We start from the raw sequence: 26,714 nt of genomic DNA, 5'->3' as shown, positions 1-26,714 counted from the left end.
TTCTATTGATCTATTTTGCCTCCCTTATAATTAGTCATGTTTTTATTTGTAATAAAAGTAATGCATCTGTGGTTTTGGCACATTTACTTCATTACAAATACCATTGTTAAGGTATGATTAGTGTAATAAAACCAATGTTAATTTGATTACCATAGTTTAGTACAAAAATGTGTTTTATCTGTAGTAAACCATGTCAAACCATGTCTTTTATTTAATATTAGTCTACTCCTATAATGATAATTTTGTCATCTATTTAACTATTTTGCCTCCCTTCTTATAATTAGTCATGATTTTATTTATACAAAATGTATAGCAACTGTGGTTTTGGCGCATTTACTACAAATACCATGGTTAAAGTATGATTAGTGTAACGAAACCCAGGTTAATTTGATTCATAGTTAAAGTACAAAAATTGTGTAAAACCAACTATGGTTAATTTATGTAGCTGATAAATATCATTACAGCAACGTTTTGTTTTTATACATTTTTTAAATAATTGGTTATTACATCAATATTTGAGTCCTCAAGCTCATTAATACACCATTTATAAAAATTATCATTTTGTTTTATTAAAGCATTTCTCTAATTATATTGACATTTAGTTATACATTTTGATAAATTTTTAATAACAATAAAAATATAAATTGTTTTACGAAGAATTAAATCCATACAGGCCTAAAGACTTTATTTGTGTTGAGGTGATCAGCAGGGCGCAGTTTCCCGCCTTCACTTTTCTGTCAGTAACTTTCCTGAAGTAAACGACGTTGTCCGTTTCATCAACAAACCTGAACATGGGTTTCTTAAAACAATTAGACGTCGAAAATTTCAAGTCCTGGAGAGGAAAACAAACTATCGGCCCATTTAAAAGGTTCAATTGCATAATTGGCACCAACGGATCAGGTAAGTCTATAATTAAGCTGATTTTGCTAAACCGTTCTCCATAATATCATGCTAACTTAGCTAAAAATGGCATTACCTAAAAAGTGTTCTGTATTAACGTTACATATGTTTTAAATAAATTACTCAGTACATCTGAGAATATAGTGTCATTATCACTATATTAATGTGTTTTACATCTTTGTAACATAAGATTTTAAATGGAAAAGGAGACAGCTAACGTAAGTTAAGTATGTTTACTGCTAACGTACCGTGGGGATAATGCTGCCAAAACGTGTTGAATTATTTACAGACATCTTATTGTTGACATCTATTAACGGTTAACGTTATTGTCAGTATTATTGGCCTACTTAATGTTTTTTTAGGGTTAAGTTAGCTACCGAGCAAATCACACTAAGTTACTGGTAAGTAAATCAGCTCTTGGGAAAAATGTTATATGGAAAAATAATTTCATTTTCGCAGGAAAGCTAATAATTTTGCCTTTAACTGTATGTAATATACCATGTAATCTTTTTATACCAACAATGACAACAAATACATGCCTCATGTAGATGTTCTGCATGCTTGTAGGTGTATAATCAGTGTTGATTAAAATTATTGACACAGTCTTGATTGTTGCTTGAAGGCAAATCTAATGTCATGGATGCTCTTGGATTTGTGATGGGAGAAAGAGCAGCTAATCTCCGCGTTAAACACACCAGAGATCTCATCCACGGTGCCCACATTGGCAACCCGGTGTCCACTTTTGCCAGCGTGACCATGATCTACTGTGGAGACAATGATGAGGAAATGACCTTCAGTAGACGCATTTCAGGTGCATGTTGTTTGGTTTTTCTTAAAGTGTATAATTGAATTGAACTGAACTGAAACATTATCTGTCGATAATATTTACAGGGTTCCCACAGGTCATGCAATTTCTACTATATGCTATTTTAAAGGGTCTATTCTAGACATTGAAAGTCAGGGACATTTTTTGGCTTTTCTTCAAAATCCTCCTGGTGCTCTGGTTTCCCCCATAATCCAAAGACATGCGCTATACACTCACTGGCCACTTTTTTAGGTACACCTGTCCAATTGCTCTTTAATGCATATTTCTAATCAGTCAATCACATGGCAGCAGCATAGTGCATTTGGCCATGTACACATGGTTAAAAAGATCTGCCACAGTTCAAACAGAGCATCAAAATTGGGAGGAAAGGTGATTCAAGTGACTTTGAGCGTAGCATGGTTGTTAGTGCCAGACGGGCTGGTCAGAGTATTTCAGAAACTGCTGATCTATTGGGATTTTCATGCACAACCATGGTCCGGAAAATAGTAAATATCCAGTGAGCAGCAGTTCTGTGGGTTCAAATATCTTGTCGTTGTTGATGCAAGAAACTCAAATAACCACTCAGTACAACCGAGGCATGCAGAAGAGCATCTCTGAAAGCAAAACAAGTCCAACCGTGAGGCCGATGGGCTACAGCAGCAGAAGACCACAACAGGTGCCACTCCTGTCAGCTAAGAACAGAAAACTGAGGCTACAATTCGCACAGGCTGACCAAAATTGTACAATAGAAGATTGGAAAAACGTTGACTGATTTCTGCTGTGACATTCAGATGGTAGGGTCAGAATTTGGCATCAAAAACATGAAAGTATGGATCCATCCTGCCTTGTATCAACAGTTCTGGATGGTGGTTTAATGGTGTAGAGCATATTTTTTGCCACACTTTGGGCCCATTAGTACCAATTGAGCATCGTGTTAACGCCATAGCCTACCTGAGAATTGTTGTTAACCATGTCTATTCCTTTATGACCACAGTGTACCCATCATCTGTTGGCTACTTCCAGTAGGATAACGCGTCATAAAGTGCGAATCATCTCAGACTGGTTTCTTGAACATTACAATCAGTTCACTGTACTCAAATGGCCTCCACAATCACCAGATTCCAATCCAATAGAGCTATCATGCGGCAAATATTCTATCATGTCAATATAGACCAAAATCTCTGAGGAATATTTCAAGTACCTTGTTAAATCTAGGATTAAGACAGTTCTAAAGACAAAAGGGGGTCCAACCCAGTACTAGTAAGGTGTACCTAATAAAGGGACCGGTGAGTGTAGGTGAATTGGGTAAACAAAATTGTCCGTAGTGTATAAGTAAGTGTGTGACTGTAAAGGTTTCCCAGTACTGGGTTGCGGCTGGAAGGGCATCAGCTGGGTAAAACATATGCTGGAACAGTTTGCCGTTCATACCACTGTGGCGACCTCAGATAGATAAGGGACTAAACCGAAGGAAAAGAAATGAATGTATTTGTTTTACAGGGGAGTCTTCCGAGTATCTTGTGAATGGTAAACATGTCACTTTGGCGAAGTACACTGGAGAGCTGCAGAAGATCGGCATCGTGGTGAAAGCCAAGAATTGTCTTGTGTATCAGGTGGTTTAGTAATTAAATGGGCAGCATTTCTAAATCACAAATAGTAGCATTTGGTGGTTATCGTATTTATTCTCTATATTTATTAATTTGCGATCTTAGGGTGCTGTGGAGTCAATCGCCATGATGAATGCAAAAGAACGAACAAAGATGTTTGAACGAATCAGTGGCTCTGGAGATCTGAATATTGAATACGATACCAAGCTGGCGGTCCTGCAGAAAGCCAAAGAGGACACCCAGTTCCACTTTAACAGGAAGAAAGCGGCTACAGCTGAGAAGAAACAAGTCTTTAAAGATAAGACCGAGGTATTACACTGAAACCTGTGACAGATGTTGTAATTGTTTAGATGTAATGCAGAATATCTTAACTAATATCTTTGTTTTGATTTGTCAGGCGCAAAGATATCAGTCGCTGGTGGATGATCTCAGAGAATGCAAACTTCAACTGACCCTCTTTCAGCTCTTTCACAACGAGAAAAGCATTGATGCACAGTCAGCTTCATTGGGGGACATGCAGGCAGCCGCAGCGCAGCAGAAGATCAGCCTGGACGCCTGGGAACAAACTGTGAAGACCCAGAAGAAAGAACATGGGCGTCTGAACAGAGAACTTCAGCAGCTGGAGAAGGAGATCAGGTCAGTCACACTGACTGCTAATGTTGGTGAAATCACACAAATTACAAAACGTTATAATAAAAAAATAATTTAATTAAATATATCATATGTAGACAAGAAAATGTTATTAAAATTCTTAAATAATTCAGTGTATATATAAAAGATTTTATAATTCTTTATGTACATATGCATACATATCACAATTTAGACACAGACATAAAAATACATTTAAATAGTTTTATTTCTGAATATTTAAAAGTTTTAGGATTATTAACTCTGACTTAAAATTAACTTTTTTTTTACATGCAAATACACACATGTAAAATATACATGCATTTTCTTCGTTTATTTATACAGAAAAATGATATTTAAAAGTATTAAAAGCATTCTCCTTCAGCTTAAATCTTTATCAGAGGTCACTATATCTCAACTATTCTGAGATATATTTAATGCAACCTACTGTAGTATTGGGAATCACCCTTACACTCTCACATACTACAGCCAATATAAATGATATATATATATATATAACAGTCATAAATGTCCATTTTTTAAATTGGAAGCGGAATAATTAATATTCCAATTAATGTATTCTTTGTTAGGATCAAAATATTAAGAAGTCATCTTTAAACTGTGTGAAGTACTTTACAATTGTAACGTAGGGCCACTGGACTACAGAGTTGAGGATAAAAATGCAATATATTAAACAGAATGGTCAGGCAGGCAACATTCAAACAGCATTCATCAGGGTAATCCAGAAGTGTAGTCAGGAACAGGCGAATGCTCAGGCGGCAAAACAACATCAACAAGAGAGCAAGGCAAGGATCAAAGCACAGAGGGACAAGGCCAGGAAACCGCTTTGTAATGTTATAGAAAAACAGTGAACAAGACTCAGCAGTGTTTGTGAAAATGAGAGGTGGCTTTATAGTCCATATATTCATTGATCATGAGTTTCAGCTGTTTGTATTAATGTGCGTGTGTAAGTGTCTGAATTATTGTCAGCTGGAGCGGGTGTTGATTGGCGCACAGCATCATGGTAGTTGTAGTTCTCCAGTGATCTGCAACCGCTAGATCGCTGGTGATCATGACAACAATGCACATTACCTTAATACACTTTTTAAATGTTCTGTTTGGAATGAAAAATAGATAATTATTTTCTATTAAAATATATGAATAAAGCATATTTAATTAATTATGTGCATGTTAATGTGTCTGTTGAAATCATGTAAATAATTAAAATATAGCAAAAAGAATACCATGAAAAAAAACTCTGCATAATGTTCCTCCAGATCTCAGGAGCAGATTCTGAATCAACAGAGGCCTCAGTACATCAAAGCTAAAGTGAACACCTCCCACCATGAGCAGAAAGTGCAGGAGGCTCACAGATCTCTTCAAAAGTACCAGAATCTACAGGCCAAGAAGGTGCAGGAGCTGGAGGAGCTAAAGAGAGAACTGACTGAGCTAGAGAGAGCCTGGAAGACCTCAGAGAGGCAGATGGAGGAGGAGGAGGCTCGAAGAGGAGCAGGAGTACAGCTGCAGGAGAGCCAGGTTAAAATAAGTGTTTAATGAACATTCGTTTTATAAACACAAGCATGTAAAATGCAATGTGAAATAAAAACTGCAGAAATAAACTAGAAGGACAAAATTTTATCATCTGATTGAATAATCAAAAGTGGCCTTGCTGTTTTTTTTCTAGTGATGGGATTATATTAGCAGAATAAATAATTTTAAGTGTCAATAAAAGGGCAATGTTAAGCTGATGTTATATTATGTTTGTCTGTGCAGTTGGAGCGTTATAAGGAACTCAAAGAGTTAGCTAGAAGGAACGGAGCCATTTTAAACCAAAGCGCAGAAAAGTTGCACTGGGAGGTAAAAGCGGACCGTGAGAAGCTCCAGTTTGACCTGAGAAGGAAAAGTGAGATTCAGGTTGGCTTAGATCTTCATGATTGCTGTTTTACTTTATATTTTTATTTAAAATACATTAAAAACATTGACTCAATATGACGTCATGTTGACATCCTGTGCCTGCAGGGTATACTGTATTGTCCCCAGTAGCGAAATTTGGCTTGCACCCTAGACCACTGAATAAACAACAACATACTGTAACAACTCTAATCAAACAGTAAATTACATTTACATTTACAGCATGCACAGGATGTCAACATCACGTCAGACTGTGCAACCTTTTGTCCAACCTAAAATCAACCAAATATCAACCTCTAATGATGTAACAGCTTGACGTGTGGACGTTACCACTATGATGTCTGTCAGACATTGGATTTTGGTTGCGACCTAAAATCAACCAAATATCAATGTCAGTTGACTTTATTATTGGCTGTCAAAATAACGTTGTCCTTGTCCGCTGATTAGACATTGAATTTTGGACACCTGACATTGTGACCTAAATCTAACCTAATATTAATGTCTTTGACATTGTATGCCTGTTGGGTCTAATCGACTTACGTAAAAAAAGATTTCTTAAAACAATTTTATCTGCAAACAGGAAGTCTATATTGTCTATCAGAAGGTAGTAAATCATACTCGGAGAATAAGCTTTGTGAGGAGTCAAATTATATTTAAGAATTATTACATAAATGTTTGTTTTGCAGGGAAATATCAAACATAGTCAAACTCATCTGGAGGATATCAGCAGAAGGGCAGAGAAACTGGAGGAATATGTCAACACTACAACGTATGACTCCTTCATAAAACTCTGCAGAAGAGCTGAAATATTGGAAATGTTTTTTTTTTTATTTGAGATTGCATGAGTTATTTTATATTTAATTTAAATTATTTAGTCAAATATTACTCATTATTTTCTGAAGCCAAACTCTGGAGGAGCAGCGTCAGCAGGAGGAGCAGCTGTCAGAGGAGCTGGCAAAAGGCCTTTTGCGAATGGAGGAGGTGAATGTGGAGCTCGCACAAGTGCTGACCAAGCTGCAGAACGCCCGTCTGGACAGCCAAGAGAACCGACGACAGCAGAAACGAGACGAAGTGCTGGAAAGCCTCAGGAGACTCTACCCTGATACTGTGGTACTGTCACAATCAGCTTATACAGCCAATGTTTAAATAACATTAATGTCTGCGTCTGAATTCAAATTAACAAAATTTAGTTTGTTAGCTATAGACCGTTTTTAGAATGCCAAATTACCCATTATGCTTTTTGTGAATGCGTAAGGAAGATGCTAAGACAGGGGTGTCCAAACTTTTTGGGCCGAGGGCCAGATGCAAAAAAACAAACGTTGTCGTGGGCCAAATTTTACATAAAAAATCTTCTCTCCGTTAAACAGAAATTGGGGAAAAAATATACGGGGGCTAATAATTTAGGGGGGCTAACAATTCTGACTTCAACTGTATTTATATATATATATATATATATATATATATATATATATATATATATATATATATATATATATATATATACAGTTGAAGTCAGAATTGTTAGCCCCCCTAAATTATTAGCCCCCGTTTATTTTTTTTTCCCAATTTCTGTTTAACGGAGAGAAGATTTTTTTCCACACATTTCTAAACATATTAGTTTTAGTAACTCATTTCTAATAACTGATTTATTTTATCTTTGCCATGATGACAGTAAATAATATTTGACTGGATATTTTTAAGACACTTCTATATAGCTTAAAGTGACATTTAAAGGCTTAACTAGGTTAAGCAAGTTAACTTGTTAAGTTAAGGTAATTAGGCAAGTTATTTTATAACAATGGTTTGTTCTGAAGACTTAAGGGGCTGATAATTTTGACCTTAAAATGGTTCATAAAAAAAATTTAAACCGCTTTTTATTCTAGCCGAAATAAAACAAAAGTCTTTCTCTAAAAGAAAAAATATTATCAGACATACTGTAAAAATGTCCTTGCTCTGTTAAACATCATTTGGGAAATATTTAAAAAAGAAGAAATAAATCAAAGAAGGGCTAATAATTCAGACTTCAACTGTGTGTAGATAGATAGATAGATAGATAGATAGATAGATAGATAGACAGACAGACAGACAGACAGACAGACATACTGACAGACAGACAGGCAGACAGACAGGCAGACAGATAGATAGATCATAACAAGAACTGCTGCTTAATTGAATGCATGTAATAGCGACACCCGGTGGTTATTTTTTGAATTATGTTCATTTTTGTATAGCGGGCCAGATTCTATTGATATTTATAAAAAGCCTCGCGGGCCGCCAAAAAACTAATTGCGGGCCGCAGATGGCCCGCGGGCCGTAGTTTGGACATGCCTGTGCTAAGAAATTCTGTTTGGCAGCTTGGTGTGTATAAACACTCAGATACGGACAGCTTTGAAATGATAGTTTAATTTATTTTACATGCTATTAACATTTTTAAACTAATACTGCTGTCGATCAGGGCCACCTCATGGACTGATCATTTTAAAAGAGCTTAATGGGATTTTTCCCTCATTGTCAGACGGCATCTTGTGCCATTCAAATAAGGCCTCGTCATCACTACAGTGAACATTTTCTCTTTCTTTCAAATATATAACCAACCCAAACAAATGTATTTCAGCAAAATGTTTGACACATGTATCCTACTGTACTGTCCCACTAACACATTGATTGAAAGTGTGCCATTTTGAAATGACAGAAAAACAAATACTGTGGTAAATATTACACAATACAAACTAACTAAATGAATCATAACTGCTCTCAATTAGAATCAACATGCAAATCAGTCAGAATATTATCAGTAACACTTTTATTGGTAATTTTTGGAACTTGTATGGCATACCTACATACCTTACATACATGCTAGTTTTATGCCATTAATATGGTTTACTCTTTATAATGCAGTAAGATAGGGTGTGTGTGTGTGCGTGCATTGAAAAGCCACAGAGTACATTTCAACAGCTGACAGGTCGGGAACACTGACGCTATATTTCAGCATCTGATCTGATGGCAGATACTGAATTAGGAGAGCATTTTTCTCTCGCACTTGAACCGCATCCGACAGAAGTATAACAGCTGTAACACATGTTTTTCTTTCAAAATAAAGTTTTGCTTTACAAAAACACTTCATAAGCCACTGAAAACAGTATTGACACCCAGTTGAGAAACGCTGCTCTGGCTGATGACGATAACGAAGTTCTAAGCACTCTACCGGAAGACGCTGTTACTATGACGGCCTCCATACAGAATCAAAAATTTCTTAATTTAGCTATTCTCATATTGGTGTTGGGCTTGGGGCAAATATATTCATGCTTGTTCATAAGTATTAGCACCTCAGTTCACTTTTGCTGACCCAGGGCAAATATGCATTGATTCAATAAATAATGGACTGTTTTGCTTGAGGTAAATTTTATCCTGAACTTGTGTGCTTTTTCTGTGCAAGTCTGTATGAAATGCTACACTAATAAAAGAGCATAAATGTGCAGATGTTAAACATGCAGGATTTAGTTAAATAGTACAGTAAATTTTCAGTTTTCAGACTTTCATCTAACCTTATTGTTTACACCAAGTACAATTTTTTATAATCTCTAATTTTGTGATATTAAAGCGAAAGCTGTTACCAAGGTAAATATATTTTCAGATTATTACAGTTAAGGGGGGTAAGATTGCCGAATCACAATGCACCATGAATTTTGACATGCATGTCAGCTATGGTCTGTGGCGTTCAGCTACGACTCAGGATGTTGTTTAAATTTCTAAATTTGTAGCGGTCTGCATTCCCGCAGCTGTCCCGCGGGAGCCGCAGGACCCGACCAGATTTCTGCGGCGCGGGAATAAATTTCCAAATAAAGCGTGGGTTTAATTTGGGACGGGAGCGGGCCGTCTACCAATACCACTCCCAACTCCCGAGCGAGCACGTGTATGTATGTGTGTAAATGAAATAGCGGGATGCTGTGTTTAGCTTGTTTGTTGCTGTGAGTGTGTGTATGTGTGTGTGCACACGCGAATGAGAGAGGGAGAGAGCTTTGCTTGTGTGTGTGCTTGGTGCTTGTGTGTGTGTGTGTTTATACAGACAGCTTGTTATAGGCTGTCTGGACTCTGTATAGCTGGTTGGTTTCGGTTTTGTTCTTACCCCCCGGGATCGGGATTGGGGGGTAGAAAACGGGGCGGGTCGGGCAGCGGGACAACAAATGCTGAATGTAAGCGGGAGTGGTCGGGTTCGGGCTAAAACCTGGCGGGTGCAGGCGGGAGCGCGATTCAAAATTTAGTCCCGCGCAGATCTCTAGTGGGATGCCCCTCAGGGCTTAATTTGTGCCGGAACACGCTGGATCCGGATCCGGCACCTCTGAAATCTCATCCGGAACCTGATTTTAACGATCTCCCTCTTCAACCACCCTCCTCCCCCTTTCTGCGACTCCCCAACCCTCTTCACTTTCGTCTGCAACAACCCCCCGCTCTTCACTTTCGTACTTTGTCTGCAACACCCCTCTGCCATCCAGCGCTCCCACCCTCCTCTCCACTTTCGTGCGTTATACCTCTCCATCCTCTGGTAACATGCCAGATCCGTTACCCCGATCTATGCTGGGACCTTGCAATTTACAAATTAAGCACCATCTATTATTTAAATTAACTTTAAGTTGAATAACTTTAATAATCATCTTAAAGTTGTTGAAGATCTTGCAAGTGTGCTTAAGTGAATGTGCCCATGTTGTGTGTTAACTTCTAAGTGTCATATGCACACTGCATTAGGTGTATAATCCCCCCTTAGGGATGCAGCGAAATGAAAACTGGATACACTTTGCTGTAAGCAAGTTTTTTGAGCAGACTTGCTTTTCTGGTGAGCATGTGTTGTTCATTCGTATGTATATATACATAGTATATGGGTACATGAGTGGATTGTACTCGGAGCATAATGTTGAGCTATTTTGAACTTTGACCACAGTGCGTGTGCAAGCTAGTCAACAGTGCGCTCCTAAATCACCCTTGCACGGTTCATGCCATTGAAATTTTTTGCCATTGAAACGGGTTTCAAAACACAGTGCTTTATCACTTAGATTGTAACACCTGCTTAACACATTCCCTTATTATAGTATTATGTATCTTGTGACCAGCAACTCAACACTTCTGGATTTTTATCTTCAGTATGGTCGTCTGGTGGAGCTGTGCCAGCCCATCCACAAGAAATACCAACTTGCAGTCACAAAGGTGTTTGGCAAGAACATGAACGCTATCGTTGTGACGTCTGCTTATGTGGCCCATGATTGCATTCGATATCTGAAAGAGGAAAGAGCCGAACCAGAGACTTTTCTTCCTATTGACTATATAGATGTGAGTGAAACATCAAGGTCTTTCTCAAATCATTATTCTTTTTTTATTTACTAAGTACTTTTAAATATATTTTCGTGTGGTTATCAATGTCTTCTCTGTACGTGCATCAGGTGCCCATTCTGAATGAGCGTCTGAGGGAGGTGCAGGGAGCCAAGATGGTGGTGGATGTGGTTCAGTGTTCACAAAACGCCCCTCAGCTGAAGAGGGTGATCCAGTATGTGTGTGGAAACTCACTGGTCTGTGAGACTCTGAAAGATGCCCGTCGTATCGCCTTTGATGGTCCTGAGCGTCTTCAGGTAAGGTGGCACACAGGTGCATTGAAAGATATTATTTTTGTCAGTGCCATTAGCCTCATGTGAAGTGACTGACATATAGCATGTCGGGAGTCCCGAATTGAAGTCTCTCCAACTCCAAATGCAAAAAAAGCAAAATGTTACTATTATTTCTGGCCCATTTGATTGCTTGTTTTTCATCCCGATCACTATGTAACATGTCTCATTTAGACGGTGGCTCTTGATGGCACCTTGTTTCGGAAGTCTGGGGTGATTTCTGGAGGTTCTTCGGACCTGAGCAAGAAAGCTCGACGCTGGGAAGAGAAAGATATGAACAAACTTAAGGAGGAGAAGGATAAGCTGTCATCTGAGATGCGTGTAAGTGTGCTAGAATAGGGTCCAATGATGTCTGTATTGCAGATATAAATGAACAGAATCAAAGAATCCAGTTATAAATATAAAAATGACTGTAAAATGTCATAGATTTTGGATAAATAAATCAAAAATAGGACTTTACATTTAAATATGAAAACAGACATGATCAGACCAAACTGTTCTAATTTTCATTTCTTTATAAGAAACATAAGGTATTAAGACTTGAATGACTTTCACACCTCTAGATTGATTTTTTTTTTTCATGAAACAATGATTAAAAATTGTTACAATGTGCACTTTGTTCTTTGTGCGGTTCGCTTTTCACACGGCAAAGTTTCTAAATGGAGCAAAATAGCTAAAACAAGCCATGTGCGAGTAAACTCTCCTCACATTGGTCAGAGTTCCACGATTTTTTTTTGCAGAGTTCCTTTCAGCTGTTATGCGTCCTTATTTTAATTTATGATGATTTTGAATGGTGACACCCAAAGACATAGTCAGCAAATATAAATCAGAGATAAGACTTTCTCATACAAAGCCGTTGGCTAGAATTATGCATTATATGCTTTACATTATAGAGTGAAGTAAATAACAGATAAACCAAGTCTGGTTCGTTGGATCATTTTGCTTTCTCACTACAATCGATCCGCTCAAGAGTTTGTTTCAATCGAGCCAAGACCTCATTCAGGCGATCTCGAAGTGATTGATTTAGCGCGGATCCGAGAACAGTTGCTGGATTTACATGTGCCAAAGGAACCGCGCTAATGGGGGGAAACTTGCCAGGTTCCAAAACAAAAGTTTAGATGTGAAAGCACCCTAAATTATGACAAAATGCAATTTTTTGGGTGAACTATCCCTTTAAGTGATGTCTCTCACTGAAATATGTTGTAAAAAACACTTAGAACATTTACATTAAAAAGTCCACATTTATTTTGGACCCTGGGGGTTTCATAATTTCAGGTGTACAGGGCATTCTAGTGCTTTCCACAGATTTGAAATGGTAGCCGGATTGAAAAACACCATTTATCCACATCACATAAATAGTTAACTATATGCGACAAATAAAACAGAATAGACTATTAAAAAAAGAGTGAAATAAAAAAGAAATACTTTTTTGCTATTCAGGAGCCATGTGCACCCACTGACAGGTAAAATCTGCTTTTCTCTTTCAAGTTCAAAGCAAATTTGAATGCCAAAGCATTTTAGATATGTGTTCAAAATAGACTATATAATAAATTAACATCATCAAGTTAATAAAATAATCAGCAAATGAGAAATAAATGTCAGAAAAGTTAATAGAAACAGACAAAATAGATTTTTGTAAATAAGGCAAATGTGTTGATTAACCATTACTAACGGTGTACATATGTTGTGCAGCCAGTTTAGACAATCATTTCGTCCTCTCCGGGTATATAGTAAAGTTTTTCTGATTTGTTTAGATTAATGAATCTGTAATTTACTTTTTCTCTCTGTATCGTGGCTTTGCGTGCACTGTCAGCTGTGAAACAAGGCAGAACGTCTTTAATTAAAAAGTAATGCAAAAACACATATGAGCTATAGAACAAAAAGTTGAATTCTGGACATTTTAGGGGATTTATAAACCTGGGCCGGACAAATTTTTTAAGTCCCAAAATATGCACGTCCCTGTGAGTATGAAGAGCTGATGTGAAACTGATGTGAAAAGATGTGAAACTTGTCTGGTAAAACTGATAAAACAAAACTTAATCGATCATGGATGTTTGGTAATATTGAACGGATACAGTGTAAAAAGGGTGTAAAAGGGTGTTAATAATAGTAAAAATGTGTCACTAAATATATTTGGGTGGCCGTTAATATACCTGGGCGAACTGCCCAAGTAAAGTATATGTGTGAGAAGCACTGCATTCATTGTGGTTGATGTCAAATGGTTGCACTTGGTGAGCTACTGGCACTACCTGCTACTATTTTTAAGGAATAAAACCCCCACAAGCTTATATTTAGTATTTATGGAAGATTGGGGACCAGTGAGGGGTACTTAGCATAAAAGTCATGTAGTATTTTTTTTTTTAAATCAGCATTCATCCTGCTTTACAGAACTTGAGCTGACGTGGATGCTATTTTTGTTATCTATAAAGATATCTCCATAGTTACTTTTGCTGTAAACAGGCCCTTATTACTTTCACATTATCATCTCATGATGTATGCTAATGTTGTTGATTTATATGCAGGCCTTAATGAAGCTGAAGCGTAAGGAAGTGGACTTGAAGCAGATCAGGGCTCAGTCTCAGGGAAACCAGACTCGCCTTAAATACGCTAACACGGAACTAGACTCCATACGCAAGAAGAGCATCCCTGCTGCTCAGATCGTAAGTCTTTCCCCTGCTCCTCCACTGTAGCTTGATGTATTTAAATTGACATTTGTGTGTGCACTTCAGGAGATTTCCAAACTCAGGAGTGAGCTCTCCAACCTTGAGGCCCAGATTGAGATACAGACTGGGAGCATGGAACTGAAGGATAGTGAGATGAAGGCTGTCAAAGACAAAATTCATCAGGTCAGTTGAATTTAAGTTGAACATTGTCATTTTAAAGAGCTTGAAAATATTTCAAAAAATGACCTTAAATCATGAAATCAATGCTTATTTTAGGTTAATCAAATTAAACTTTTGCAGTATTTTAACATCCATTTATTACTTACTGTATATAAAAGCAAAATGCATTACTTTTATAACATGCTAGTACGTATATTTATAATGGTCTTTAAGTTAATGCTGTCATTTTAGCTTTTTTTTTTTTAAGTATTCTAAATTGTTAACGAAATTTAAATCAAATATTGGACAGCTGTTTTCAGCTATCACAATATAAATTATTGAGCAAAAGATTTGCTTATGAGAACAGTTTCTGAAGAATAATTTAACACCGAGGACTGAACTAATAGCTGTTGAAAATTAAGGTTTGGCATCACAGGAATGCATTTTAAAAATATGTAAATATTTAAATATGTTTTTTATATTAATTGGAATATTTAACTGTATATAAGTTTGTACTGTAATTTTATAAAATAAATCAGATTTGTTAAGCTAATAAATTTTTTTTACTTAAATATTTGCCTGAATAAATATTTTTGATAGCTACAGTGAGGAAATAAGTATTGAACGTGTCATGTTTTTCCTGGAAATAATAATTCTAAAGGAGCTGTTGACATGGAATTGATTTTAATAAATCCATGCCATTCAAATATAAAAATAAAACAAAACAAAAAACCTGAAAGATTATTTGTGTAATAAACAGTGTTATTTCCCAGAGATGGGTTGCGGCTGGAAGGGCATTCGCTGCGTAAAAACTTGCTGGATAAGTTGGCGGTTCATTCCGCTGTGGCGACCCCGGATTAATAAAGGGACTAAGCCGACAAGAAAATGAATGAATGAATGAATCAACAGTGTTAATTTTGTTGACAAAGTCATCATTTTTTTGACGAACAAGTTGCTACTGACAAAAATAAATGTGAGAATATGAGGGACGCAGCTATAAGATGCCTCATATGGAGAATGATGTCACATGAATTGCTCAGGTGTGCGTTTTTCACAAACTTTAACAGAGTGTAAAAATCTTGATAGTTCTGTGGGTCTCGTATATCAAACCTGATCTTTAATTTGTATTTTCTACTGGATTCAAGTCAGGTGATTGGCTGGGCCATTCTGCAGCTTGATTTTCTTTCTTTAAAAACATTTGAGAGTTTCCTTGACTGTGTTTTGGATCATTGTCTTGCTGAAATGTCCACCCTGGTTTTATTTTTATCATCCTGATATTGTATATGTTGGACTAAAGCATCTAATATTGATTTAAAATGATGAAGGGCAGAGGGTTGCTGAAGAACTACTGAGAGATTTCAGTTGCTGTCTTCGCTGCCTTTCTAAACCTCCCTTTTTTCATGTGTTCAATACTTTTTCCTTGCGTCACTTCATTTTGTTACGCATAACTTAATTTGTAATTCTTTTTTTTTTTCTTTACATATATGAATTTCTGTGGTTGTTACCAACATCCGGCAAAAATCTCAAGTCAACAGCACCTTTAGAAATATGTTTTCTGAGAAAAATAGTGATGTGTTCAATACTTATTTTCTCTGCTGTATGTTCTTATTTGTGACTTTAATCTCTAATTTTTAAAAATCAGACATTAAACGGTCATTAGTTCTCCTGCTCTGTTGATTTTACACATTTTAGATGGAGGATTTGGTGTTTGCGGACTTCTGTGCAGAGATCGGTGTGGCAAACATTCGTGAGTATGAGCAGGATTATCTCCGACTGCAGCAGGAGCTTGAGAAGAAGCGGTAAGACCTACACACATACTGCTGTGTCTGACCACAGTTAGCAGTTATTAAGTAATGACTACCATGTTTTTAAATTACCACTTAGGATTCAAACTGAGATTTAAGTTTTATATTATATATCTGTGTTTATTGGATTTATGATAACAATATCTGATTACTCTAACCTATGCTCTTGTGTAGGGGAAGGGAAATAAGACATTAAAATAAAGAACATAGAAAAGATTTATTTAAAAAAACTGAGATTCAGAATGAACATAAACTAGTGCTAATTGCGAACTAAATTTGACTAATTATTGTCCTGATTGTCCAGCCTGCAGTTCGAGTCCCAGCAAACCCGTCTAAGTACACAGCTCGAGTACGAACAGGCCCAGCTGGGGAAACTTGTCAAACTGATGAAGAAGATAGAAGAGACCATAGAGAAAGAGAAGAACATCATTATCAGCCTAAAAGAGGCAAACTCACTTCACTTTTGTTTTTGATCAGGAAATGATGGGCTCTGGTTTTGCAATATTTTAGAATGGTTACCTTAAATCCAAATCTAAAAGTGTACACACATTTGTACTGGTTTTAAATACCAGCTATATTTGAACATGTGCAGGACCGAAAAGTAATATTTTTTAAAATAAATGTTATATAATGATATATATATTTTTATTTTTATTATTGCTTATATTTTATGCCACTTTTAAACCAGTAAATGTTGAGCGATGTACAGACATTTGATTATTAAAAAAACTTTAGTTGAACACACTCTACCTCTCTCGCGCATTGATGTCAGCAGAGATCAGCACCTCATAGACAGGACAGAGCAAAAAAACAAGCGGAGGTAATGTTAGAGTTAAAGATACATGGCGAAGGCAGAGAAATCTGCGACCCTAGTCATCCAAGGTGCGGAGCATTTCACACTAAACAAAAAAATGTGTGTTAACGGCCAAATATGCTAAATTGATGACAGGAGCACCACAGCAGAGATCCAGCTCCTGAAACGCAAACATATTGGAGTTTTTGATGATGAAAAAGGAAGCAACAGCAGGTTAAATTACTACAGAATCCTACTTTTGTTCCATTTTAAAGTGGGAATCGTCCCTGGTGCTGGTGTTTACTTGTTAGCCAGATTGACAAGCATGACGTGAAAAATTCTAACTGAACTTTGGCGTGTTGGCTGGCACTAAAGAAAGAGAAAGAGAGAAAGACGTGTCATATTATCACAATTAAGCAGAAATTTTAACCACCCAATGCTTATTTTATATTTTAGACATGTAAATACACGCAAGTACTATTAAAACAAAACATTTAGATGCAACAAGAAATACAAGATACACAGAAGAAAGTATATGAAAGTCTAACAATCCATTTATATATCATTTGCCGATGTGTATTATTCATATCAGATGCACGTAGTGAAAGTAACAATAAAGTTCAATCTATTCTTTTCCCAGCTGGCCAGCCACTTGCTTGCATGCATTTTGGGAGTAACCAACAAATTTACACACTAATTCCTGCGCGTTCTGCTTTTATGAATGAGACATGCCATGAGTAAATATGGTGATCCCCATCTTATGTTATAGATTTCAGAAAACAAGACATAATTTCTTATGCTACTTCATGTGTCTAGCATGTATCTTGATTTAAGATATTTTTGATATTTGGATTGAAAACAAGACAAAACTGCTAAGTTATTTCCTATTTTATTTTATTATTATAACAGCTCATGGATATTCAAGGACAACATGTCTGTGCACTTTCTAAAGATTTTACAGTTATGTTTTTGATTAAAGGATGTTGGAAATGAATGCTTTTCTTTTTTTATCTGATTCATTGATTAATAAAAAAAATAATTGACGGATTAATCAATTATTAAAATAATCGTTAGTTGCAGCCCTAGATATTTCTTAACAGTTCTAGTATTTGTTTAGGCCTTGGTTTTGTGCTTTTTTGTTGTTATATTAATGTAGTACTGTTGAGTCATTTTTGCTGTTTGTTTTATAGGGGGAAGACAACATTTTAATAGCTGTGGAGCAGACCCAATCCAATCTGCTCAAACTGAACAACCAGCATTCAGAAAAGACTCATTTAGTCAACAATGCCAAGACAGAGCTTGACAAAGCTCTTACAGGCCTCCAGGAGAGAAACAAGTGGGTATCTCAGCATTGGCAAAGAGAAGATTATGAATTTTTATTTCTTTTAATGATCACTTTTTATTTCTTGTGCTTGACCTCAGGGTGCTGATGAAGCTTCAGAAGCAAACAATCTCCACTGATGCGGCTCTAGAGCACCTGAGACTGACTAAACACAACTTGCTTTTAACCTGTAAAATAGACGGCCTCCCGCTGACGCTGATCTCAGGAGCACTGGATGACATCAGTGAAATACAGGTGCAAACAGAGGGTCACATCTGCTCCAAATAAGATTATTTCCCTTACATATTTATCTTAAGTGTCATCTAACATAATTACAGCTGGACTCAGAGTCTCAGAGCGTCAGCACACTGGACATTTTTGAACGAGAGGCGCAGATGGTGTTTGATTTTTCTGCATTGGACAACAGCCTTAAGGTAGAATTTGAGGTCTATCTCAGATTCATTCTTATGTTGTTGAAGTGTTTTTGATGCATTATGTGTCTATAGATGCTCACTGAAGAGAGTGAGGTGGAGGCTATGCTGGAGAAGCTTAAAGAGGGTGTCTCTTCTCTGGAATCCATGATCATGATGTCCAGAGCTCCAAACCTCAAAGCTCTAGACAAGATCAGAGAGGTGAAGGACAGCTACCGGGAGGTTCTGGATGGTACGGGACAAATATACACTTTAAATATCATGGTGTAGAGCAGGGGTTCCCAAAACTTTTCAGCCTGCAACCCCTGAAATAACAATGCCAGTGACTCGCGACTCCCAAATTCCTCTTAGGTGGTTATAAATATGCAAACGTTGCTCAAACCACAATAGGCCTATATAAACACGAGGATATTGACAACACAAAAAAAGTGCAACAGTCCAACAACCATATCCTTTTTATAGTCATTTATTAATTCATTTAATTTAATATTAACCTCAAGTAATGCGACTAGTGGACACAATGTTTTCAGCACAAGTCTATTGGTTTATTTTGGAGACTGCCACTCAGAGATCATTATCAATGCTCAGTTGTGGCCTGTATGTATTTTTAATGTATTTGATTGCCATAAAGTTTTCAGAAATTTTAACCTGGTGCCATAAAATCAATCTACTGCTAATCTAACGTAAACACAACAATCCTATAAAAAATAATTTAAAGGCTGATGGTTTTTTTATTTGCATGTTGTTGTTATTTTTATCTTCTGTGGGTTATGGATAATAGACCAATGGCCTGTTTTCACTGAGTGGTAGGGTTCGAACCGAACTACTACCGTACCACTTTTTTGGCACCCTTTTGAAAGGGTACCAAACACGAGAAAGGGTATCAAAAGGCAGATCTAGACACGCAGCTGAACGCTATTGGTTTACAGAGATACGTCATTCGCTTATGCAAAAAGCCAGAATGAAAACAAAGGAAGCACCATGTTCTAAATACACAGCTGAGAGATTACAGCGTAATTATATATAATAACGAGCCATGGTCGACCCCAGTTCAAACAAACCATGTCGTCGTCTTGATGAGCAGCCAATGTTTTTTACAAGCTGAAGCGCAAGCGGTTTCGCTTTCTTGCTTGCGCTCGCCGCGTGTCTATATCTGAAATTACAAACTTCTTGAGCTCATGATAATAACATGCGCTTGATTATTGACGTGCTTTTAAAACCAGATCATGTCAGAAGATGACAAAAGCGAGAATAAAGCGCGAAAAAACAAAGGAGGAGCCGGAAAAAGGAGCACGTTATTTTTTCAGCAAGTGTAAACAAGCTGCCATATTTAACTATTATTATCACCTTTTGGACTATTATGAACTCAGAATGATGGAATTGCTCTCTAACAGAGGCTACATGTGCTGCTGAAGATTACAGACACAGATGAGAGGTTTGCACTGACTGAGGACTATATTTTGTGTTGCTTTTGAACCTAAATAAGGACTAAATGTATGCTGTGTGTAGTTATTCTGTGGTTGGTAACATATCAGACTTTAAGGGTCTGTATGTGTTCTCGAGTGAAAATGACGTCGACTGAAACTTTTTGTCATACACCATGCCCACCAAAAGGGTTCTCTTGGTAGTGGAATTGCAAGCCTGATAAAGGTGACCCGCACCGACCCCAACCGTACTGTACTGTACCACTCACAAGTGACCCCCTGTCATTGTCTCGTGATCCCCCAGGAGTTCCTGACCCCCACTTCGGAAACCAGTGGTGCAGACTAATTAGAGAATTGCAGTCGCTGTTAGTCTTTCTGGATGGTATATTTCTGCTGTATACTGTATAATCTGAAGTAACACTGCGACTCTTTTAGAATTGAGAGACTTGAGTTTGTTCAACTGTTCTCTCTGTTTTAGAGAAAAATATTAGAAACTAATGAAAAATTGGTTAAATTGATGGAAGATCAGTAAGATCAAAATGCTTACCTCAGGTGTAGTGTATAAACATTTTACTTTTCTAGGGTGGAACAAACGTGTTTAGTTATGATTAGTTTCATTTTCAATTCAATTATTTCGGTTCTGTAGCGGCACAGTGAACTCTGTCGGCTCACAGCAAGAAGGTCACTGGTTCAAGTCCTGGCTGTACCATTTGGCATTTCTGTGTGTGTGCATGTTCTCCTCGTGTTCGTGTGGGTTTCCTCCAGGTGCTCCGGTGTTCCCCCATAGTCCAAAGAAGAGTGTGTGAATGTAAGTCTGTATGAGAGTTCACAGCACTTGGTTGCAGCTTGAGGGGCATCCACTGTGTAAAACATATGCTGGATAAGTCGGTGGTTCATTCCGCTGTGGTGACCCCTGATAAATAAGGGACTAAGCCAAAGGAAAATGAATGAATGAATAATTTGGTTCTCACCACCATTATTTTACAAATTAAATATTACTAAAAGAGGTTTAGGCCGAAGCCTTGTTTATTTTGCACACCCTTTATATATAATTCAGTGTTTCCTCTAGGATTTTTTCCAGGCCTTTTTTTTTTTAGACAGATCTACCAACTACCTGTGGCGTTATTTCAAAGACAAATGTCGTGAGCGCATTATTAGAAGTCGAGATCGCATTTATGTAGTAGCCTACGAGCATGCGAATCTGTGCTTGCGCGTCGATATCCTCTGCTCGTGCACAAAACTTCTTGCACGCCCCCTCAAATATAAGCCGCTTCAAGAGCGCGCAGATCTTCTTGTGCGCTCTCAAACAAACGCTGCTGAGTGCGATTTAGTGCGTTTATGTAATGAGTATGTTTCCAGCATTTATTAGATTTGCTAGGAATATTTATGAATGTCTCCAATAGACCTACAGAGTAGCCTTAATGCGTCCTGAAGTAGAGTGAAATGGCTATACGTCGTGTTTGCTGGCCTCACGCATCACACACCTGTCAGCCAGTCAGTCAACACATAACCTTAAAGGGTAAACAAATTACGCACAGCACTACTACGGATACAAAAAAGTTTGAGCTATTATAATTCACTTACCCTTTAATACGTTTTGGTACGATTATCACCCGCTATTGAAAAAATAAAGTGTTTTGAATGAGAAGCTGTAATGTAGCTGTGGCGGGATGAATTGTGGCGTGGCGCCCCGCCATAGAAGACTGAATGTAGTGGAAACCATGCAATTATCTGATGAACGACATTTGCTAATTTGATGATACTGAATAAACAAAATTACATTAAACATGAAAATTCTGAATGAACAAAATACACTGAACAAATAACATTCACATTTAGTTTTTTAATACAGAGTCATAAACATTATCACCTTATATTTATACATTTTTTAAAATTTGCAATTGAATTCAAATTGTTTAATTTCTTATGACATTTATCATATATTTACCCTTTCAACAGATATACATCTACTTTTACGTTATTTCTTACCCTTGCTTTACTTAAACATGAATTTATCTTAAAGTTTACTGACTTTTTGTTGAACACTATTTTAAAAGACTATTACTTAAAATACTATTTAAAAGTAAGGTATTAAAAGCTTTGTACAACGTTTACATTCTAGATAAATTAGAAAATAAAAAAATAATCTTAAATAATATCTTTGACACCCAAAAATTCTATTAATTAATTGTTATTATACTATTATTCTTTTTAATCTTCCTTTGCTGACTTTTGATTTAAATGGCTGTATAATGTAAATTATTTTCTTTTTAATAGTAAATTGTTTTGGTAACTAGCTGAAAGGTTATTTTTTCATTATTATTTCAGGTATTTACTGTATATGACCTGGTGAAAACATTATTTGTGTGTGTGTGTGTGTGTGTGTGTGTGTGTGTGTGTGTGTGTGTGTGTGTGTGATTTTAATTATTAGCTCTAATAACTCTCATTTGGGCTTTAAGTTTGTTGTTGTAACACATTCATCTGCCACATAAAACATTGATCATGCTTGTATGTTTTTACTCTTCTACACTCTTAAACCCTCTGAACATCAGCGTTCGATATAAGCACAATCACCACCAAGAAGCGCAATCAAGAGTTTGAGCAGGTGAAGGCCAAACGCTTCCATCTCTTCAGCCAGTGCTTTGAACACGTGTCTGTTGTTATCGACCAGATCTACAAGAAACTCTGCAGAAACGCCAGCGCTCAGGTTCACTTTTCAGCCTTTATCACTGATCATTCACTTGTTGTATTGTTGTATGAAACCATGTTTGTATACACATGCTCCAGGCCATTCTCAGTGCTGAAAATCCAAACGAGCCCTACCTGGACGGCATCAACTATAACTGCGTGGCTCCTGGGAAACGATTCATGGCTATGGACAACTTGTCAGGAGGAGAGAAGGCCATCGCTGCTCTTGCTTTGGTCTTTGCCATTCACAGGTATAATAAATGTGACGTAACATCTAACTGTAGATAAAACTGCACGTGATATAACTGTCAATGTAATCATCATTTCTTCATAGCTTTCGTCCTGCTCCCTTCTTTGTGCTGGATGAGGTGGATGCCGCTCTGGACAACACAAACATTGGCAAGGTCAGACCAGCTTCAATTACAACCACGCTGTTTTGAAATCCCACTCTCTTCCATGATAAGACATTTCAGCATCACTGTAGGTTACGGGATTTTTCCGGATGATGTCGAGAGAGAGCTGTCAGATCATTGTGATCTCCCTAAAGGAGGAGTTCTACTCACGGGCGGATGCTCTTCTTGGAGTCTATTCAATGGTAAATTCCATACAGATTGTCTGTATTACATCAGTCTCGTTATTCATGCAGTTTAGAGACCCCATAAAATCTAAATTAGAGTAAATAGTTTTCACACCAAATCAGATGAATTACTTTCTTTACAGTATACAATATCAGACCCAGTTTGTCTGAATTTTAAAGTACTCCATTATGCTTTTTCCAATATAAACTTTCATGCGGTGTGTAATGTAACTGTTGTGAAGGTACACCATCACATCTATAAAGTGATTGTGCAATGTGCATACAAACTTGCATTTATAAATTGATCAGGCATACAAAATGTTGCATTTATAAGCTGATTGTATGTGCACAATTTTATATGTATAAACTAGTCATACTTACAAAATCTTGCACTTATAAATTGATCATGTATATAAAATCTTGCATTTATAAATTGATCATGTATATAAAATCTTGCATTTATAAATTGATCATGTATATAAAATCTTGCATTTATAAATTGATCATGTATATAAAATCTTGCATTTATAAATTGATCATATTTACAAAATCGTGCACTTATAAATTAATCATACATATAAAATATTGATCTCAGATCATATGTGCAAAAAATGCATTTATAAACTGATAATACATGCATAATATTGCTCTTATCTGACCCCCTAGTTTTTTTTAATTGTTTTTATGATTTTTTGCGATAAAAAGGATTTCGTGGTGGTAATTCCCAGAAATTTGCGAACAATTTTGCGATTAAAATATAAACAGTATATATTATATTTATATATATTTTATTTAATATAATATTCTTTAAATATGATATATACCCTTTAGTTTTTTGCGTTTCCGCGATCGCTGAATCCAACGCAAAATCAACAAAAAGTTGCAATTTTTTGCAATTAATTGTTTTATGTTACTTAATGACGCTGCATGACATCTCACTTGCTCCCTCACAATCATTACATTACATGACAGTGGGGGAAAATGTTTTGCAGCCTTTGCAGTAAGCAGATGCGGATGAAGTGCAAGTGATTTACATGTGAAGTCAATGCAAAGATTGGATTAAACATCCTGTGGCGCAAATTGAGTGTTTTGTGTGGTTCAGGCTACAAAATAAAGTGGGAGCAAACATCTAACAAACACAAGCAGTTTACAATGATGGAGATGGTTCAAGGATGAAGACCACTGGACCTGACCCGATCTGAAGGATATATATATATATATGTGTGTGTGTGTGTGTGGTGTGTGTGTGTGTGTGTGTGTGTGTGTGTGTGTGTGTGTGTGTGTTTATATTTATTATTATTTTTTAATCACAAAATTGTCGTCAAACGTCTGGGAATTGCCACCACAAAATCAAACATTTTTATCGTAAAAAAATCACAAAGAAAATCATGAAAAACTAAGGAGGTGATATATATAAAATCTTGTATTTATAAACTAATCATATAAAGTCTTGCCCTTATAAATTGATCATGGAATTCTAAATCATGGATTTAGAATCTGATGTTAAATCTTAAGTCTTGTAAAAACTTGTTAAGTCTTGCAAAATCTTGTATCTTATATATAAACTGATTATACATTACATGCAAGATCTTGTATCTATGAAATGATTGTGCATCAGTGTAAATTTTTGCATTTATGAATGAATTTATGAATAAGTACTCATGTATTTGAAAAAAAAACTAAAAAGCTTCAAAATAAGCACTTGCAAATTCAAGTTCGTTAATGAGGTCTCTAATTCATTTCGCATCTCTTTTTTTATTACAGTTTGATGAATGCATGTTCAGCCGTCTTCTGACTCTGGACCTCACCCCGTACCCACTGAATGACGAAAACGCCACAGACAGAGAGAAGGACAAATGATGCCTGAATGACAGAAAATGAAGAATAAAATGTTCACCGTTCAAGAGAAAACCAATTAAAAATCTCCAAAACACATTAAACTGTTAACTTCAAAAGAGTGACTATACTTTATCAAAAATGAAGAAGATTCAGCTGTTTAAAAAACAAAGCTACATTACATTTTGTGTTGAATGTGTTTAAGAGATTGTTCTGTGTTGTAAATCTTAAAAGTGTTTGTGTTATTGTTGAACGCAGGTTTGTTTTTGTTCGATGTGGAAATACTTTTAATACATTTTTATCGTTTGCATTTGGGAAGAGTTCTGTCATTCCTCATCAGTAGTTGTGCAAACCATGCTCTTTGGCCTGTCTCTCTGTCAGCAGGGTGGGGTTTCAGCACATCACCAGCCTCTGTTACTCCATTCTCTCTGCTTCTCTCCTCAAACTTTTCTTTTCTCTGCAACTCCAATGGCGTCTTACACGGTTGTCATCGTCCCTCTCAGGAACAGTCCTACCAGTTTGGATGCATTGCGTTTCTTCCTATGGGTTAGTGTTTATTTTGTTTATTTTATTGTGTGTTTGCTTATTAATAACGCTAGTTTCACCAATTATACTTTAACTAATCGAGTTGAAGTGATTCAGTTATTACTGAAGTGACCAAAAAAGTGACACTGACATCATCAATGACATTTTAATGGTATATTTTAGATAATAACTGTCTTTCCAGCTTTCAGTATTACTTTTGAGTCTATTCTTATATGCGCAGACGTCAACTATCACAGTCCATCACCACATTCCCGTCCAGCACAGAAGGGAATGCTCAAAGTTCACAGCTACTTAACACACACATTGTGATCTATTTTTATTTTCTGTACTCCGCAATCATGGTCTTTTAAAACACACTAATTAGGTTAAAGAGAGTAAAGCACAAACGTTCAATAAATAAATGGTTTGTTTTGCAGGTGAAGAAACTGAAGGACTTGGAGCAGGAAAAGGATCTCCTGTGGATGGGATTACAGGCTTTAGAGCAGGTGCGGGAGACGTTATGCTTGAACCTAGAGGAAAAAATGCAAGCACGAGACAGGTCCAGCAAAAAGGAGATGAGAAACGTGAGTTGTGTGTTTGTGTATTTACAGTACTGTGCAAGTCTTAGGCCACTAGTGTTTTCACCCCCATCAAGTTGGTTATCTCTATATTTTTTTGTAGCATGTCAGTTTGAAATATTTACATTTCCAATCATTATTTTTTGTCATTATTTGTACAGAACAATTCTACAGTGAGATTATTGTCTGCACAATGAGTCTGACAACAGCCAGTGCTCCACACAGAGATCAGATCTGCTCTTCTGATTAATGACATGAAGAAACAGAATAAACTAAGACAAACTAAATCCAGAAGAACTTTGGCAACATCTCTAAGATGCTTCAAAAACATAAAAAAATTTAGGAATAGAAATAACTATCTTTAAACCATCTTTTTTGGTGAAAATACTGGGGGCTTTTTGCATAGTACTGTATGT

General features: G+C 36.6%; 1 protein-coding gene across 2 annotated transcripts in view; it reads left to right on the top strand.

Moving 5' to 3' along the window:
* The first annotated feature begins 82 nt into the window (after positions 1–82).
* smc1b (structural maintenance of chromosomes 1B) overlaps positions 83–26,714 on the top strand; it is a 27,057-nt gene continuing 425 nt past the window's right edge. Inside the window, exons 1-27 of one of the 2 annotated variants that reach the window (XM_073942987.1) lie at positions 83–900; positions 1,523–1,711; positions 3,203–3,315; positions 3,415–3,618; positions 3,707–3,945; positions 5,214–5,472; positions 5,710–5,850; positions 6,534–6,616; positions 6,750–6,957; positions 10,984–11,169; positions 11,280–11,465; positions 11,673–11,819; positions 14,021–14,158; positions 14,228–14,344; positions 16,013–16,119; positions 16,430–16,571; positions 18,109–18,254; positions 18,341–18,494; positions 18,578–18,673; positions 18,746–18,902; positions 22,647–22,801; positions 22,882–23,033; positions 23,117–23,186; positions 23,267–23,377; positions 25,124–25,741; positions 26,158–26,304; positions 26,460–26,714. The exon at positions 26,460–26,714 is cut by the window's right edge and continues 144 nt beyond it. In XM_073942987.1, coding sequence (XP_073799088.1) covers positions 792–900; positions 1,523–1,711; positions 3,203–3,315; positions 3,415–3,618; positions 3,707–3,945; positions 5,214–5,472; positions 5,710–5,850; positions 6,534–6,616; positions 6,750–6,957; positions 10,984–11,169; positions 11,280–11,465; positions 11,673–11,819; positions 14,021–14,158; positions 14,228–14,344; positions 16,013–16,119; positions 16,430–16,571; positions 18,109–18,254; positions 18,341–18,494; positions 18,578–18,673; positions 18,746–18,902; positions 22,647–22,801; positions 22,882–23,033; positions 23,117–23,186; positions 23,267–23,377; positions 25,124–25,219 — 3,705 coding nt within the window. In that variant the 5' untranslated portion in view covers positions 83–791 and the 3' untranslated portion in view covers positions 25,220–25,741; positions 26,158–26,304; positions 26,460–26,714. The remainder of the gene's footprint in view (positions 901–1,522; positions 1,712–3,202; positions 3,316–3,414; positions 3,619–3,706; positions 3,946–5,213; positions 5,473–5,709; positions 5,851–6,533; positions 6,617–6,749; positions 6,958–10,983; positions 11,170–11,279; positions 11,466–11,672; positions 11,820–14,020; positions 14,159–14,227; positions 14,345–16,012; positions 16,120–16,429; positions 16,572–18,108; positions 18,255–18,340; positions 18,495–18,577; positions 18,674–18,745; positions 18,903–22,646; positions 22,802–22,881; positions 23,034–23,116; positions 23,187–23,266; positions 23,378–25,123; positions 25,742–26,157; positions 26,305–26,459) is intronic. The other variant, XM_068217513.2, reaches the window with a different exon arrangement.

This window comes from Danio rerio, chromosome 25 (genome assembly GCF_049306965.1).
Source record: "Danio rerio strain Tuebingen ecotype United States chromosome 25, GRCz12tu, whole genome shotgun sequence".
Classification (NCBI taxonomy): Eukaryota; Metazoa; Chordata; class Actinopteri; order Cypriniformes; family Danionidae; genus Danio; species Danio rerio.
The sequence above is the reverse complement of the archived record's forward strand: the minus strand, read 5'-3'. Positions and strand labels throughout refer to the sequence as shown.